The sequence below is a fragment of the Sturnus vulgaris genome, chromosome Z, assembly GCF_052056855.1.
Source record: "Sturnus vulgaris isolate bStuVul1 chromosome Z, bStuVul1.hap1, whole genome shotgun sequence".
NCBI lineage: Eukaryota > Metazoa > Chordata > Aves > Passeriformes > Sturnidae > Sturnus > Sturnus vulgaris.
Genome location: NC_142283.1, coordinates 67,196,169 through 67,211,991, shown reverse-complemented (window position 1 = coordinate 67,211,991; position 15,823 = coordinate 67,196,169). Strand labels below are relative to the sequence as shown.

Below are 15,823 nucleotides of genomic sequence, written 5' to 3'. Positions count from 1 at the left end.
CAGATTTGACTTGGTGAATTCTGTTCCAGCACACCGGATTTAATGTAAGCATCCTACAGTGAGATGGTATCATAAACCTCAGATAGGAGCAGGTGAAAGACACAAAAAGATTCCAAGTGAGTAATTATTTACTTATATGGATAAAGTTATACAGCAGAGATCACGCAGCGAGAGAAAGAGCTCTTGGATTCAGGGCACATATCTGTATATCCATTTATTGAATGTATGACATTTGCATTGCTTGCAAAAGGTTGGGAAAGATGATAAACTGGGAACATCTATAATGACTCAGATTCTAAGGAAAATAGCATATATTTACTCAAAAATTGCATTATCTAACATGCAAACGGTTGAAAATCTTTCTTATCTTCATGTTAGCTGAGCATCTGCTACATTCCAAAACTGATTTTAAAAATCTGATAATTCACAGCATATTTATTTAATGTTAAGTAGAATCAAAAGAATAGCCCTTTTTTAGGTTGGTTTTTTTTTTTTTTTTTTAGTTAGTTTGTTAGAACAAAGTAATAGAACCACTCATTTCAGACTCAGCTAAGGTTTTCCTGAAACAAGTACCATGGCAATGCTTGAATCTTTTAATAACTCTAGCAAACCATGGCATTCTGCACATATATGGCACTCATTCTGAACAATGACAAAAATAATTTCTTTTTTATCACAACCATGATTTGCATCCTCCAAGCACATAGGTCAGACAAGTTTAAGCTGAGTTACAAATAAAACCCCCTTGTAAACATTATGGAGTGAAGTTCTCATTTCATTTAACTAATGATCTTGAATCTAATCTCTGAATCTAATTTCAGATCGCATGGCTATTTCTTCCTGCTGAGCTTTACATCAAAATCCCAAAATTTCTTAAAAAAAGAATAAGAAAGTATTTTTCAAATCTAACCTTTACAGTCAAAACTGTGAAAAGGAACAAGGTCATTAGTGGAGAGAAAATCATCAGAGGACATACATCAAGGCAGTTTTCATTCTTCAAAATACCATGCTATTTAAATATAATATATAAAATATAATTGAGAGTCATTATTCATTAGAAATACACATTATATTGCATTTGGGTGCGTTTTTAATTGATACCATGCATATTTAGTTTCTAATTCAGATTTTGCATTCAGTGTCACCACTGTAAATGGCATTTTTATGTCTTTAATATTATTAATGAGAAAATTTTTAAGAGTATTTTCTAGATAGTCTGTTAGCAGATGTCTATGTATTTGCTGTATGGGTAAGCAGTGAGCACCTTCTTATATCAAGTCTGAAAGACTTTAAAAGCCAAAGAGTAAAAATAACAAGCTTTGTTAAAGCCTAGAAACCATTCATCATTTATTTATCTGTACACATGCCAACTTTATGTTTCCTCAAATCATGTTGCAATGGTTGAGTGCACTGGCTCATGCTTAGAAAAAACCCAACCTCAGATGTTCTATTTCTATTTAAACTGTTGCATTCCTTCTCTCTCCTCCCCATGTCACTCTGTGTGTGTGGGATGGTTTCCTTTACAAAAATCCAACAGGAGTGGCTTACGTTTAGGATATTTTATTGATCTGTAAGACATGTTTACTTAGGAACAATATACCATTAAGTGTAAAGGCACTTCCTCTTAGCATTTATGTGTTTGTATTTTTAGCTTCCTTGTCAAGATACATACTGCAAAGACGTAAGGGAACTTCATCCCTGCTTATTCATACGACTCAGAAATTAATTCATCTATCTCAAGTTTTATATGCACAAAACCGTAGGTACCAGCAGGATGGTTTTGTTGCAAGAGTAAAGCCATGACTATTAGAGTTAGAGAATAACAAGAAGGTAAAAGCACATTTAAATATTCTAAATTGCACCTGTGTTTCATATAGAGAGATGGTGGTAAAGGACAGGCAGCGTTTATGTGAATGGCATAAGTTATGAGGTCATGAAAAGACATCTGCATAGGTCCAAAAAATTCCAGGGTCAAATCTATCCTTACCTTCTAGAAATGTAGCATGCTTACTCATTGCTCTTGAGTGTATATTTCCAGGGTGAGCTCTTGCATATTGTAATCACATAAATCTTAAGTTTTATTTTGCTTCCAGCAAACGTTTTTATCAAGGATGATGAACTTAATTTCTGAATACCTGGAAAAAGCTATTAAAATAGACAGGAAACTCGGAAACTCCCTCAAATATTCTTCTGTCAACATTGTTCTAGCAACATTTAGCTGAGTTTAGGTTTGCCATAACTTTTCTAGTTGTATCTAAAAGAAAAATTTAAAGTCCTTTACCATTAAAGATAAGCAGAGCGATATTACGTATTACTGAAAAGAGTGACAAATGAGTGCTACACGCCTTTATTCCTGACCAGTACCCAATTACCCTTTGTAACTGAACTAGCAGTCTGAGTGCACTCCACTTGAAAACATCACTACTAAGTAGACAGCTGCTCAAAACCAGTCATGTTAATTCCCTCCCTATCTATACCAATGTAGATAATCCTGTTTTGATTGTATGTACTATTGTCAAAGTGCTAGGCTACCCTCAATTGCAAGCTAACTTCATCGCCTTCCAAATACAAAAGATCAAACACAGTGACTAAAATGATGAATGTGATGGATTGGAAAGGGAACATGAGTCATCTGTGAAGAATATGGGCATTGTTTTCTTATCTCATTCAAATGTCATCTGCCAGCTTTCAAAGAGATTGTTTCAAATCAAGTCTCTCATGTTAGCAGCACCCCAAAATACAGGGAATATTGTGTTATTAAACAAGGCCTCATAGTTTATATCTCTCTCTGCTTCAATCCACTTCACAGGAGACTGTATTTTGTAATAAACACCAGTGATTCGAAACAAAGAGGAAAAAGATAAGGTAATGTCAGTAATGTTTTTTTGACATTTGGAGAAAAATGGCTTTACTTTTGCAGCTAAATTAGATTAGTACATTATTTCTATCAGGCTTTTTTGAGAAATATTAGGAACTTTTTAATGATAATATTGCTTCCCCTCACATGAGGAAGGGAAACCTAGTGCAGCTTATTAAACGTGGCATACAGCCAGAGAAAGTCTCACCATAAGGCTTGGTTCTTTTCCTTATGTTGTCAATAATATCTCACAAATGAACAAATATAAAAATCCAGATAGCAGAAAGTAAGCAGAGTATGTTTAAAGGGCATTCAGTAATTTAAGCTAAATAAATACTAAAAGTATTCACTGCTTGCTGTTACAATTAATATAAAAACATCTGTACACTCATCTAGAAGATATTAAAAATTTACTTATTAGCAATAACATTAAATAAGATACTGCGTATTTCACAAAAATAAAGATTTTCCTATCCAAAGTCTTTTCCATGCTTTCTATTAGATTCAATTTTCTGAAAGTTTTAGACCTCTATATGAACTAGTTCAAGTTGACTCTACTTAAATGAGTATATGTGCAGAAAACAGAAAGAGCAGGAAAGCAGATGGATGAGAGCAATCTCAAAGAAAATCATCCTATATTTTTAAAAAAGGCAAAAGAGGCAAAATCCATGCAGCGTACACGCAAATGAATTGTGTGTATCCCTGCCTTATATGTATAAATAGTATGGGCAAAACCATTTCAGACATGAAGGTAAATTAGTATGCTAAAACAAATTGAAGAAAATAGAATGCTATATATTTCCTATTTGCTTTTCTATGTTCTGGTAAGCAGAAGTGAAGGCAAATTGAGACTTCTAGTTTTACAGGGAAGGTTTTAGCTTAATTCATATTCAAATTAAAGTGAAAGCATGAAATATTGACATTTCCATGGAGAGAGAATTTCATAAATAACCAGATTTTAGAAAGAAGTATCATAAAACCCTCTTTTTTTCATCTGGGATTCTGAGAATCCAGATTACAGATCCTACAGACTACTGACATAGGTCTGGTAGACACAGACCTATATCTCAAGTTTCTCATGTATCAGAGTGAATGTTGGTTTAGAATTATGTGAACCAGAACAAGGCATCTTTCTTTGATACATGTAAGCATTCTAAATGTGCAATTTCAGATGGCCATTTTTTCATGTTTAATTGCATCCCAGTAGAGACTGCTCTCCAGATGCACTTTAGATATTAGAATGACTCCAATGCTGAATAGGTGTGTGTAGAAAATTCGAATTTGAAATGGCAAAACCCATCAAGTAAAAGCAGTAACATCAGTGCTCTTGAGAAAATCTGATTGTGGTAATGACCCCTTGACAAAAATATGCACCTTGTGCAAACCACATTTTTGTGCAGTGTTAAATCACACAGATCAAGAATACGGCTGCGCATTTTAATTAAGGTTTGCAATAAAAAAGGGGAAGAATTGCTGAAGAACAGCTGTATATGAATGGTATTCATCTGGATACATCTGCACTGGGTTTATTCTGGGAAACCTGGTCTGGCATAAATATTCCAAGAGTTCAGTTTTTGGATATTCCAATCACAAGAAAAAAGGCCACCCACGGAGAGCTACTTCAAAGTAATTTTTTCACATTTATATTCTAGTTCAGTCCAGAGTACCACTACATACAGATAAATATTTTAAATTTACAGAGCAAAGTAGACTGATTCAGCTCTCCTCAGAACAAAGGGAACAGTCCCTTCCACAACAGAGAATCTACTTTTGGCCATGTCGTGCTTATATCTCCTCCTGAATATTTATTCCAGGGCAAATGTGGGATACAAGGTCCTGAAACACGATACGTCCAATTTATGTTTTTACTTTAGTTCACATTTTTTAAATAAAGAAATGACTTAGGGCACAGTTTATGAAGTCTGTTATTTCTCCCTTGAATGTCTATCAAACACAACACTAGGCTTTACAATATAATGTACAATTTCTTCTATTCTTTCCAGAGTAAGGCTTAGATAAAATATTTTGTAGTTTACAGTTACCAGAAATCCCTTCACAATATATTGCAGCATAAGCATTTTTAAGTTGCATTGATTCTTGAGGGAGAAACATGGAAACTAAATTTTGATGACAAATAAGCAAGTTCTTCCTTGCATGTGGTCCTTTATATATTTCTACTAGCTCTTTCAAAAACACAGAAAAAGTGTGGAAGTAAGTTAGTATCTTTCAAGTGTATCAACTTGCTTTTGTATGCTCCATCTAAATAATTGTTTCGTTATTCTCATCCCGTATAGGAAAGACCAGCTTTCGATCTGAAAGAAACAGAAACATGCAAGGCAGCCAACTAATTCTTACAGGAGTCATCCTCTTTAGCACCTATTATCACAGCAGCAGCAGAGTGCTACAATCAACACTTTCAAACGTGCCCTAATTTGGATCCTTCCTCTTGGTTGCATTAAGCACCAGTATCTGCTGAAATATCTATCACCAGCAGCATTAAATAATTACACCTGTACTACAACATTAGCTTTAAGCATTTTAGTGAGAGTAAGGTAAAGTAGCTTATGACAAAGTTATTTGGCTTATAACAATAGTTGAGTTTGCAGTGCTAAACAATTTTCAGAGTTGGTGAAGGTGGGAATACGTTCTCTGAACTGTTTTCTTTTTTGAGGCAGTCAGAATCCAGGTATTGAAGTATAACTTTCTCTACTCTTAAACTTTAAAAATTTTTTAAACCTCACTCTAATTGATTTTGCACCTATATTTTTAGTTCTTAAGGTTCCACATTTGAATTAGTTCATGGTCTTAAGACAATAAAGTAAAATTAATAATCTGAGAAGACATTAATGGCAGAAATAATATAAAGAAAATAAGAAATCTCAATAACTGTAAAGCTGGGGAAATCTAATAACTGTTTTCATCTAATCACATCAGAAATCTACTGTCAAAAATACAGCCCACAATATATGAGACATCAAAAAATATATAGAAAATTACAACACAGAGGTTGGAAGAAAACAAGGAGTTTGGAAAGAAAAACTATTAAAATTATTACTACTTTTCACTCTAGGCCTGCAAAAGCAGACTACTTGCTAACCTGTCAGAAAATGGAACAAAGCTTAAGTCAAAACCTATGTGGGCTTCCTAGATCCTCAGCAACTGTGGTAAAAATGAGAACCTGATTTGTTTTCCACTTCATTGATCACGACACACTGAATTAAATCAACAGTGTCCTCGGATACCCTATTTCTCTAGTCCCCACTAGCTTGGCATAAATTTTTGGTATTGCAGTTAATGCACGTCCTCAGTCTGCATTAAACCTACCATTTCATTTAGCATTGCACATCCACAGAATTTTCCTCTGCAGTTTCTTTTACTGTCAAATCACACAAATTAATATATTTTCCTGAGCTATATATTTTTAAGCCTATCACTTCACGCCAGACCAGTGAAACAGGTCATTACTTCATCATCTTAATGCAGGAAGAAGCAGACTGACCTCAGTGACTAGGTCAGTGCTCAGGGCAGGAGAAACCAGCAACTGAATTCTGAACAGCTGCACATAACAGAAGCAATAGAATTACTCACAGTAGATTTAAAAATACGTGTGTCTTAGTCCTAAGAATGTCAGTTACGTATTGTTACTACCAATATCACCATATTTCCAAATTTTTTGTAAACAGAGCATTTGACTTGAGCAAATCCACTAATTTTGATCACAGTCCATCTCTGATCTGTAATTTCACACTTTTATCAGAAGCACCACACTAACTAGACACACATTAATATAAATACATTAGTACAAAATACATTAGAATAGCAGTATACCTCATCAGATCCTCAGTGCCTCTAGGAATCAGATGATTCCCATATAGTCCATACTTTTTAAGTACACAGTATAAGATTTGATTTACATAAGAATTTATTGCTCAGCATTGCAAACGAAATCAGAGGAATCTAATGCTTTAAATGTGGCTCCATAATATTTTGTAATAATAAAAATGTACTCAGAAACATTTGTGAAGCTCTAAATTATGACTATCACATAATGATCAAATGCAGAAAAATCTCACGAGAAAATTAGGTTCCCTAACTGCCAGCTACAGGAAAGAAGGTACTAAGCTGATGCATTACCAAAAAGACAAAATCCAATGCAGAATAATACATCAAAATGACTGTAATGAAATACTTGAGCTCCACTAAGTGAAGCAGACACCTTACTGAAAAAAAAAAAGTGATTGTGTAATTGAAAATGGTGCTCATTAGTAAGAAATGTTGAGAATTAAAATTATCGTTTTGGATGGTATACTAAATAGCTTTTTTTATATATTACATATATATTAGCACAGTTCTTAGGGCATTATAAATCCTAACCATCTCCTGCCTTTTTAATTTCTCTATCAAAAATTCATTTAAGTAATTCATTTTATAATGGGAGAGACTTCCAGATTCTACAGCAGAAATTCCCAAATTCTTTTACTAGCAATGCTGATATCATCAGGGATTTAATGTCTGATTTACTTTGCCCCTGAGGAAATCATGAGACACAAATGGGCGTCAATACAGTGCAAAATCCCAGGTTACTAAGTACATCCTACAACACCCCGAGAGCTGCAAACAATCCAACTGCAAGGACAGAAAGGAAAAGACAAAACAAAATAAATCAGAGTACCTGAAGGGCTCTTGCTGAGCAAACATCGGCTGACTGCCAGGGGAAATGCCAGAAAAGTAAGGCCTTTCCAAAAGCTTTACAATCTCTTTTGGCTTTTAAAAAACTCACAATTTAAGTTAAATTCTATACCACTCTGCTATACACCTGTATCTCAGAGAGGGAACATTATAAATAAAAAATCTGTAAAGCCCAGCTAAGTACCTTCGTTAAGGGACCATATGTTTTCCTAAACATACAAGTAATTATTGCAAAAAGAGACAGGAAAATATAGGTTGGGAATCCAGATACTGTTAGTAATGACCTGCTGCAAGGTAGGCTTTATTGTAGGCTGTGATGTTTAGATGGCCAGATGGCATCAGTGGCAAAAGTGTCATCTCTCATCTGTACTTGCCTAGTAACCCTTCCCATATAAGACATGACTAGGTGAGCTCATCAGCTGGGACCCACACACTGGTTTTGCAATTACTGCACCTGAAACTGAATGTAGAATCTTGTTTTCCATAGACTGACTGTGGCAGAGGAAGAGGACCCCTGGGCTTTTCTGCTTTTGTGCACACCTATTTTTGTCTGCAAGTTTTACTCTTAATTTTCTAAGGAACTACTGGCTCAAACTCTGAGGTATGACAAAAATGTTTAGTCTATCAGCCCTTATGGAAGTACACTAGACTAAAGCAATGAAGATCAGAAAGCTGAGGATAAATTACAGAGGGAGCTGCAGATAATAGGCTTTCTGAGCCAAGGAGAAATTAGGCAGCATTATTAAGAAAGTCTGTGAAACTTCTTCAGAAAAGACCTTCTTTAGGAATTAAAAAATCCTAGTGTTGAAAAAACTAAAATGGCATCAAATAGCTATATTCATTCCTATAAGTAATGTACTGTTACTTTGTCTGTAATGGATGGGCTGGAATGTTACACAAAAGGGGGGAAGGAGGGAAATAGCTGCTACTTACTTTCATATTACATTTACCAATGTTCTTATTTTTAATGACCAGTACAGCAATATTCTTGAAGACGTCAGCTCTGGCAGTCATTTCATTGCAAGATGAGGGCCTATGTTAGGAACTGCCAAGAGGTTCAAGCTGAGAATACAGATACAACATGGGCTCACAATTAATTTCATGGCAAAGAGTATATCAACGGGATCTGAACAATTTTGTTGAACTACCTAGCCTATACGTTGGTACAGAGTTTTCACCAGTGTTGATCTTATCCCCTTTTTACAGAGAGGGCTTTCCGCTTTATAGTCTCCTTCATGTTGCATTATGAGGTTTCTATTATCCTTTCAAAGACAAAAATCCAACTGATTTATTTCGTTTTAATTGCATTCAGTCACATTGTTCAAAGAGGTAGTAAGCAACTTGCAACCTGGATTCATTTTCCTATTCCTCTGTGACATTAAATTTAATCGATGTTATTTTCCTTTACAGTATTTATAAATTAAAACCGTGAGCTTGCCTGAGGCATTTGGATACTTTCGTGTATCAGTTCAGACAGAAGTAACAGCTTTCAAGACAAGGTTTTAAAAAGTTCTTGCACTCTGCAGCCTGAAGCAACTAATGTGCAAGACAGAATGGAACTGTGGACTGGAGGAGTAGGCTGGGCTGTGTCAGTTGTGGTAATGCCATGTCATCCCTCTGACTTCCTGACTTCCTTTATTAACACATTATCTGCAAAAGCTTTGACTCACCTGGCTTTTTCTCGATAAGCACACATTGGTTTGAATAAGTCTTCAAGCCAGTGATCACAATTAAGTTTAAAATTTTACTTTGTATCCAAACCCCAGTACCAGGTGCTATCATCTCAGTAACAAAAGCCAAAATTCAGATTGAACTGCTATATGCTACAGTATACAGAAGAGCAAGGTTTCCCTCTTGCCAAAGCAGTATCAGGTACATGAAACCCTTTCAAACTCCAAAGTCACTCTAAAAATAAAATAATGTCAGTTAGACTCTCACTCAATACACCACAAGAGCAGATAACCATCATGATCATAATTATCAACCTCCTCCTGTTTCTGCTATCATTTTACAGGACTGATATTCCATGACAGCTTCACTGTCTTTTTTTAATGTTAAAGAATTAATTTCCAGAGACTGGAAAACAACTAGGAAATGTCTTGGAACACCATGACATGTCTAGAAGTTTTCCCCAATGTTCCCTAAAACATGTTTCTGATTCCAGGCTGGTAGCTCACCATTCTTTCTCTTGTCACTGGCTATGAACTTTATATTCAAATTTCTCCGCAGTGTTCATTCCACATAAACAATTCAGTTGCTGGTAAAAAACAAAATAATGCTGCAACTTTCAGAGAGGATCTTTCCATGATTATGTGAACAGTAGAGAGAGAATATTGTTTCCATAAAAAACAACCCTGAATGTGGGTAGGTAGAAAGAAGGGTCTGAGCATGTTCATAGTGTGTGCAGCCTTCTTAAGATCGAATGTAGCTCTTAAGGAGCAGAGAGAATTTCAGAGTTTAGTGTTTTCTAAAAGTTGACTACTTCAATTAAGTGTAATCCAAGGCTTCCTTTCATTCACTAGCATGATTTTCATCCAGATCTTTAAAAAGCTGGTCGAAAATTTACACTTTGTAAATGTGAATGGAAGATGTTAGAAAGCAGAACACAGAATACAGGAGAATGGAAAGATGTGCCAGTCAGCACTGCGGTGACCTACTTTCATCACAGCAATCCCATTTTTGAAGATATGTCAGTATTTTTTTAGAAAAGTAGGCACAGTGAGGTGTCAGCAAACATGCTGGTTATCATTAAAGATGTTGTCTGATGACTGCAAATACTTGTCTGTATGACTGACAGTCTTAGCCAAGGCGCTCCCACATTTATGTGCAGTATCATGTTCCTAAAGGAACAAATACTGTTATGCTTCTATAGCAGGAATGTGTGACCCTGAACAAGATGCCCATCTACAGTAAAGGTAAAGGTTTATGGATCCTAAGATTACAAAAACTGGAGAGACATATATTTTCAGATTACCAATGAGAGCTCCTTGGGGCCTTTTCTTTTGGCTATAGGCCCATTCCAGCAATTTCACTGTATTTCCTATAAAAATGTTCTATATACTGCCACATTATCTGACTTGATAAAAAAAAATTATTTTCACGGCCATTGTCCTTTAAATAGAAAATCATTACCCGTCTTTATAAATAACGCACAATCACATTCTGTCCTTGAACATTCTGTTCCCACACAGAAAACTATCATACAACTGAGTCTATTTATCTTATTTTACTTACAAAAATCTTGATCTGTGTGTTGGGAACAATGGATCATTACATGACTCAGAAGTTTACAAACTGAGGATAACATTGCATGAAACTAATGCCAATAATGTACCTTCAGTGGTATTTTGAAACTACTGCCTAAACTGAAAGCAGTAGTGTACTGAGTGCTTCCATATTTCTTTTGGTGGCTTTTTTTAGGGAATAGGAGTTAATAAACTAGAATGACTTTAAATCTAAAGTATTTTCTGGCTCATTTACTGACAAAGAGTCAATATTATTTTATTGACTATGAGGACGACAAAACAAACTAGTTCATAAGCAAGTGTGCCAACAGAATATGAAAGTAACCTTGAATAAATTGCAGGGCAGTATATTGCTAGGCATATGTTTCTACACTAACTTCTGAAGCTAACTGTTTAGGAAAGTAATGTTTAGAAAGCACAATGAAAAATGAACAATACTTACAACCATACCGTTTAGGGACACCCAGCAATCTGGTGGGAAATCCTGGAGTAATGGTACTAAAAACTGTAGACAACCATCCCAGTGGCACAGCAGGAGCATCATTCCAATCAGATTAAAGATTCTCACCACTGCACTGGCCAGATCATACGTCATGTGGAAAATCTGCAGACAAAAATTACAGGTGATGTACATGTTGCAAATCAGAAATGAAACTCATTTAATTCTCATCAGGCAGGTTAAAGGAAAAGAAGGGTCATCCTGAACTTCTAAAAAAGCTGAGGTTTCTAAGGCAGGATCATTAATTTGAGGACATTAATTTCGGCAGAGAACCATACTGACACACCTGACTCTTGGATGCATGCCAGTGTTATGTAAGCTGCTGAAAAAGGCATATATTGGACAGAAGTCACCCACTAAAATGTTTTCTTAAAGCCTCCAACTCCTTTCAATTGAAACAAGACTCACAAATTTTAAAAATACCTGGTAAAGCAAGTGATACCATTACTTGTCTGTGAGTTTGGTATTTAAATACTCAAAAGTTGTGGGAGATTTAATGACCACTTCACAAGATTCACTTTGCATTTATTACCTTCTCAAGAGCACAAAAATCTGAGTGAAGAAACAGTACAAGTAAGTGTTACATTTCTTGGTTTCTACTTCTATACTTTTAATCCAATTTGCATATACCAGTTCACCAATCAAAAATGACAAAAAGGTAGTTTATAGCCCTTAATCTTTAGCATTTTCCTGAAACACTGATAATTCCATGGCTACTACATGGCTACTGTAGTAGCTAAATTCATATCAAACTAATACAGTAAGTTGGAATTCAATGTATTCCTCCATTCTTATGACACAAACCATTTGCATCTGAAAACTGTCTTACAGTAAATCACACATAAAATTCTCAGAAACAACAGAGACATCTTCAGGTTTGTCATGGGCAAATTTGCTGGACAGAATTTGCATGAGGAGCAGCAGTGAAAAAAAACGCATTCAGCACTTCTCTGGTATACTGGTTTTAATGCACTTCCAATCCATAAATACAGATATACTCCATACTTCAATCAAATAAATATAAATATATAACATTGTAATATGTACAATTATCACTATGCAGGAGTTATATTTAGAAGCTGAAGAATTTCCAGTTGGTGTTTCAAGGAATTTTAAGTATAAAATACTATTTAATAGTGTGGCTAGACTTAGAAATTAGAGGATTTAGGACTGAAAACATCAGATTACTAGAGATATATGGGCATATAGGTACATGACATTTTGCATTTTTTAATAAATAAATTCACACAAAAAAGATGAAAAGTTTGTGTCCTAATTTTTACATATCTAAACCTAAAGCAGAGATGAAGTACCCACATTGCAAATGAGCAAGTACAAATATGGAGAGCACATTATGGTGTCTTTAACTTTCTGTTCATGGGAGTTGGTTGTTATTTGAAAATGGCAGTCTATATTCTGAATCCCAAATCTCAAAACCTGCATATTAGAAATATACCTCAGACACTAACACTATGTGCAAAACATGTTTTTCAGTCTAGGGGATTAAAAGATAATGTATTCCAAATTCCAGTTCAGCACTCATTTGAAATAAAGAGTGATAACATAAATCCTATCCAAATATCACCTAGGTGCTGTCAAAATTGAGAAGATAACACTGATATTTAGGAGATACTGTAAATGGAAATAAAGTGTCATTATTACACATTTTTCTTGCTAAGCAATGTATTTATGTTATAGCTATTTCAATAGCTTCAGTTTCAGTAGCTGTTATGAACCAAAATAGTAGATGTGTGCACTGGAATTGTTTTATTTTGAAGAACTGGAAAAAACAGCAAGGATTACTACTGGTTTGGAACACTAGCTCTCATTTAGGTCGTACTTTCTCAACATGGTTCCTATACTGCAACTGCAAAGAGCAGATAATTTCTGATCACATGAAAAGTGTCAGAAGCCTTCCCTCAAGTTTCCCATTAGGCTTTAGTGTAAGAGACCCAGGGAAGAATGTCAAAACTCTCCAGAGTCCAAAGCCCAGCAGTCTCATCTACCCAAGGCTCCTGAATCTTCATCCTGTCTCTGCAACTATGGCACTGTGCTGTTGGGTTTAGGCTTTTTGAGGACTATTTATCTTATCACTTTCTTCTTCAAAGCCTTTGCATTATTAGCGTGCCTTTGCCAAAACGGTCACACACTATAATGCTAAAAGTTTGGAAATTTTGCATGAAACCAAATCCATCAAAGGAAATGACTGCGAGCATTCTGTGTACACCACTGCAAACTTCCATCATTTAACTTCCATCATTTGTTAACCTGGTAACATTTCAGCAGCATTTAAGCATACTATTCTTTAATCACTTACCTTTTGCCTATATAGTCTAATATTTCTGTAGTCTATCCTAATAACTGTGATGCCTCTGTGTTAAAGAAGATAACTTCAACAGAAACATCTTAAGCAAGTGTTGGAAAAACATTTTAAAAAATCTTTGCATATCCACTCTCCAGCAAGTAATATCTGACATTTTTTCTTTGTAAAGGAACTTATGGATATTGGGGTTTGGTTGGGGAAAAAAAAACATACTGCAAGGAAGCATTGAACAATGTGAACAATATTTTCCCATAGTATTTTACTGACATATTTACACTTGGGAGGTGGGAGGGGTGGTATGTCTTTTTTTTTTTTAACTGATAGCCAAAATGCCCTGTGGACTGGAGTCATATATTGCATGTTTAATGTTCTTCCATTCAGGAATTGATTGTGATACAATGAAACAGAAGTAGTAAAAGAAGCCATGTCTTTACAGGGTTTTTTTGGTAATCACAAATTACAATTCCTGTATTAATGAGCTAAACCTCATTAAAACTCCTAGGAGATATGGAAGTGTAGTTTTCTCAGAGATAAACTGGAGGACAGGAAACTAATGCCATTCATTTGGGGAAATGGTGGCTTGCCCATCCACTGGTCCTCCAGTGGGAGAGAAAGAAATGTAAGACCACAAATCAGTTTACCTTGATTTTGCAGAAACAATGAGTGCTCAAATCTCTCTGTTTCAACAAGTTTTTAAACAAGATACTATTCATAACAAAAATCATTCAAACATTCATACACAACTACAGTTAAGCTCCTAAGCCCATCACTCATGTACTTAAATATAAATGCTTGATTATCATTAAAAATTTACCATGCAAAAATGCCATGCAAATAAGAGGAAATTACAACTGTAAAATACATGTCTGGTTCCTTTATTTAGATTCCTAATTTCATACCTAAATATTCAGTTTAACCAGAAAGAGTGTAAATTTTGGACAACACATGTCTAAAAAAATTACTAGAATTACTAAAGATTACTATGCATGAGAAAGAAAATTAAAAATTTTCCTGAGAACTAACTCTTCCCAGAGTTTTGTTTCATGTCATAGGAAAGATTTCATAACTATTTCTCCTTTTTCATTACTACTCAGCTTCATTTCAATTACACATCATAGTTTTTGTTATGTTTGTCTGTGTTTGGCTATAGTACTGCCAATTTCCACGGCTTCCATATACTTGAAAAATGTTTAAAAAAATTTAGCCTGTGAACCCACTTTTAAGAATTAATAATTTCTTCCTTTATTAATTTTACAAGCTTTTATTAATAGCCTGGAAACCTTAATTTTTTTCCAGAATAACTGACAATGCATCTGACAATGGCTGAAATGGAACCACAGATTAACAGCTTCCAGTATTTTGGCACATTGCTCACAGAGAACAAGAAATTGCAGAAGAAGTCAGACTTCACATGTTTTATCTCAGTTTTCACTCACACTTTATTAATGACTCTTTATTCCCAAATAAAAAGCAGAAAGCAGACTATTCCCTGCTCACATTTATAACGGAGTATATACATCAAATTGGTCCTGCTAACTTTGGTTTCTGAGTCTGAGATGGCAAAACTGTCCAGTCTTACCAGCCCACGTGCTTCAATTGCATTCGAGGGCTGTCATATTAAGTTAATAGCACACACATAGTTTAACCAAATGAACACAAAAGCTGTTGAACTGCTGTCGTGGAATGCACAGGTTACCTCTTCTGCCTTCTGATAATTGGTATGTAATATTTGTTCAGCTGTGATTTTTAATTTACTTCAGAATCATATGATCATAGAACCATGAAAAGGTCGGAAAAGACCTCCAAGACCAGCAAGTCTACCTTTCCACTGAATGCTACCTTGTCCATGGCAGTAAGTGCCACATCTGTTGCTTCTTGAACACTTCCAGGGACGGCTATTCCACTGCCTTTGATATTTAGGTTCAGTTTATATAAAAAATAATTTTTATAAATCATCAGAATTTAATTCTGATTAAATGACTCCTAGAAAAATTTATCCAAATCTCACACCATTGAGTTCATGCAGACACCCCTTCCACTTCTCAGAAGAACTGAAGGTTCTCAGCATCACAAAGCTATCTTGGCTTTAGTCTTCAAGTGGAGATCTGCAACATGCCTTGGACAACATGAAATGGCACCTGCACCAAGTGAGCTGTGTGGAGTCTGGAACTTAATTAAACAGCCACGGCAGGGAAAAGGCATGCTGGAAG

The 15,823-nt window shown here is 35.2% G+C and overlaps 1 protein-coding gene across 1 annotated transcript in view; it reads right to left on the bottom strand.

The window, feature by feature from the left end:
• The window catches only part of HCN1 (hyperpolarization activated cyclic nucleotide gated potassium channel 1), a 192,558-nt gene that overhangs the window by 79,358 nt on the left and 97,377 nt on the right, over positions 1-15,823 (bottom strand). Inside the window, exon 3 of the mRNA XM_014884290.2 lies at positions 11,234-11,395. Within this exon, the coding sequence (XP_014739776.2) occupies positions 11,234-11,395 (162 nt within the window). The remainder of the gene's footprint in view (positions 1-11,233; positions 11,396-15,823) is intronic.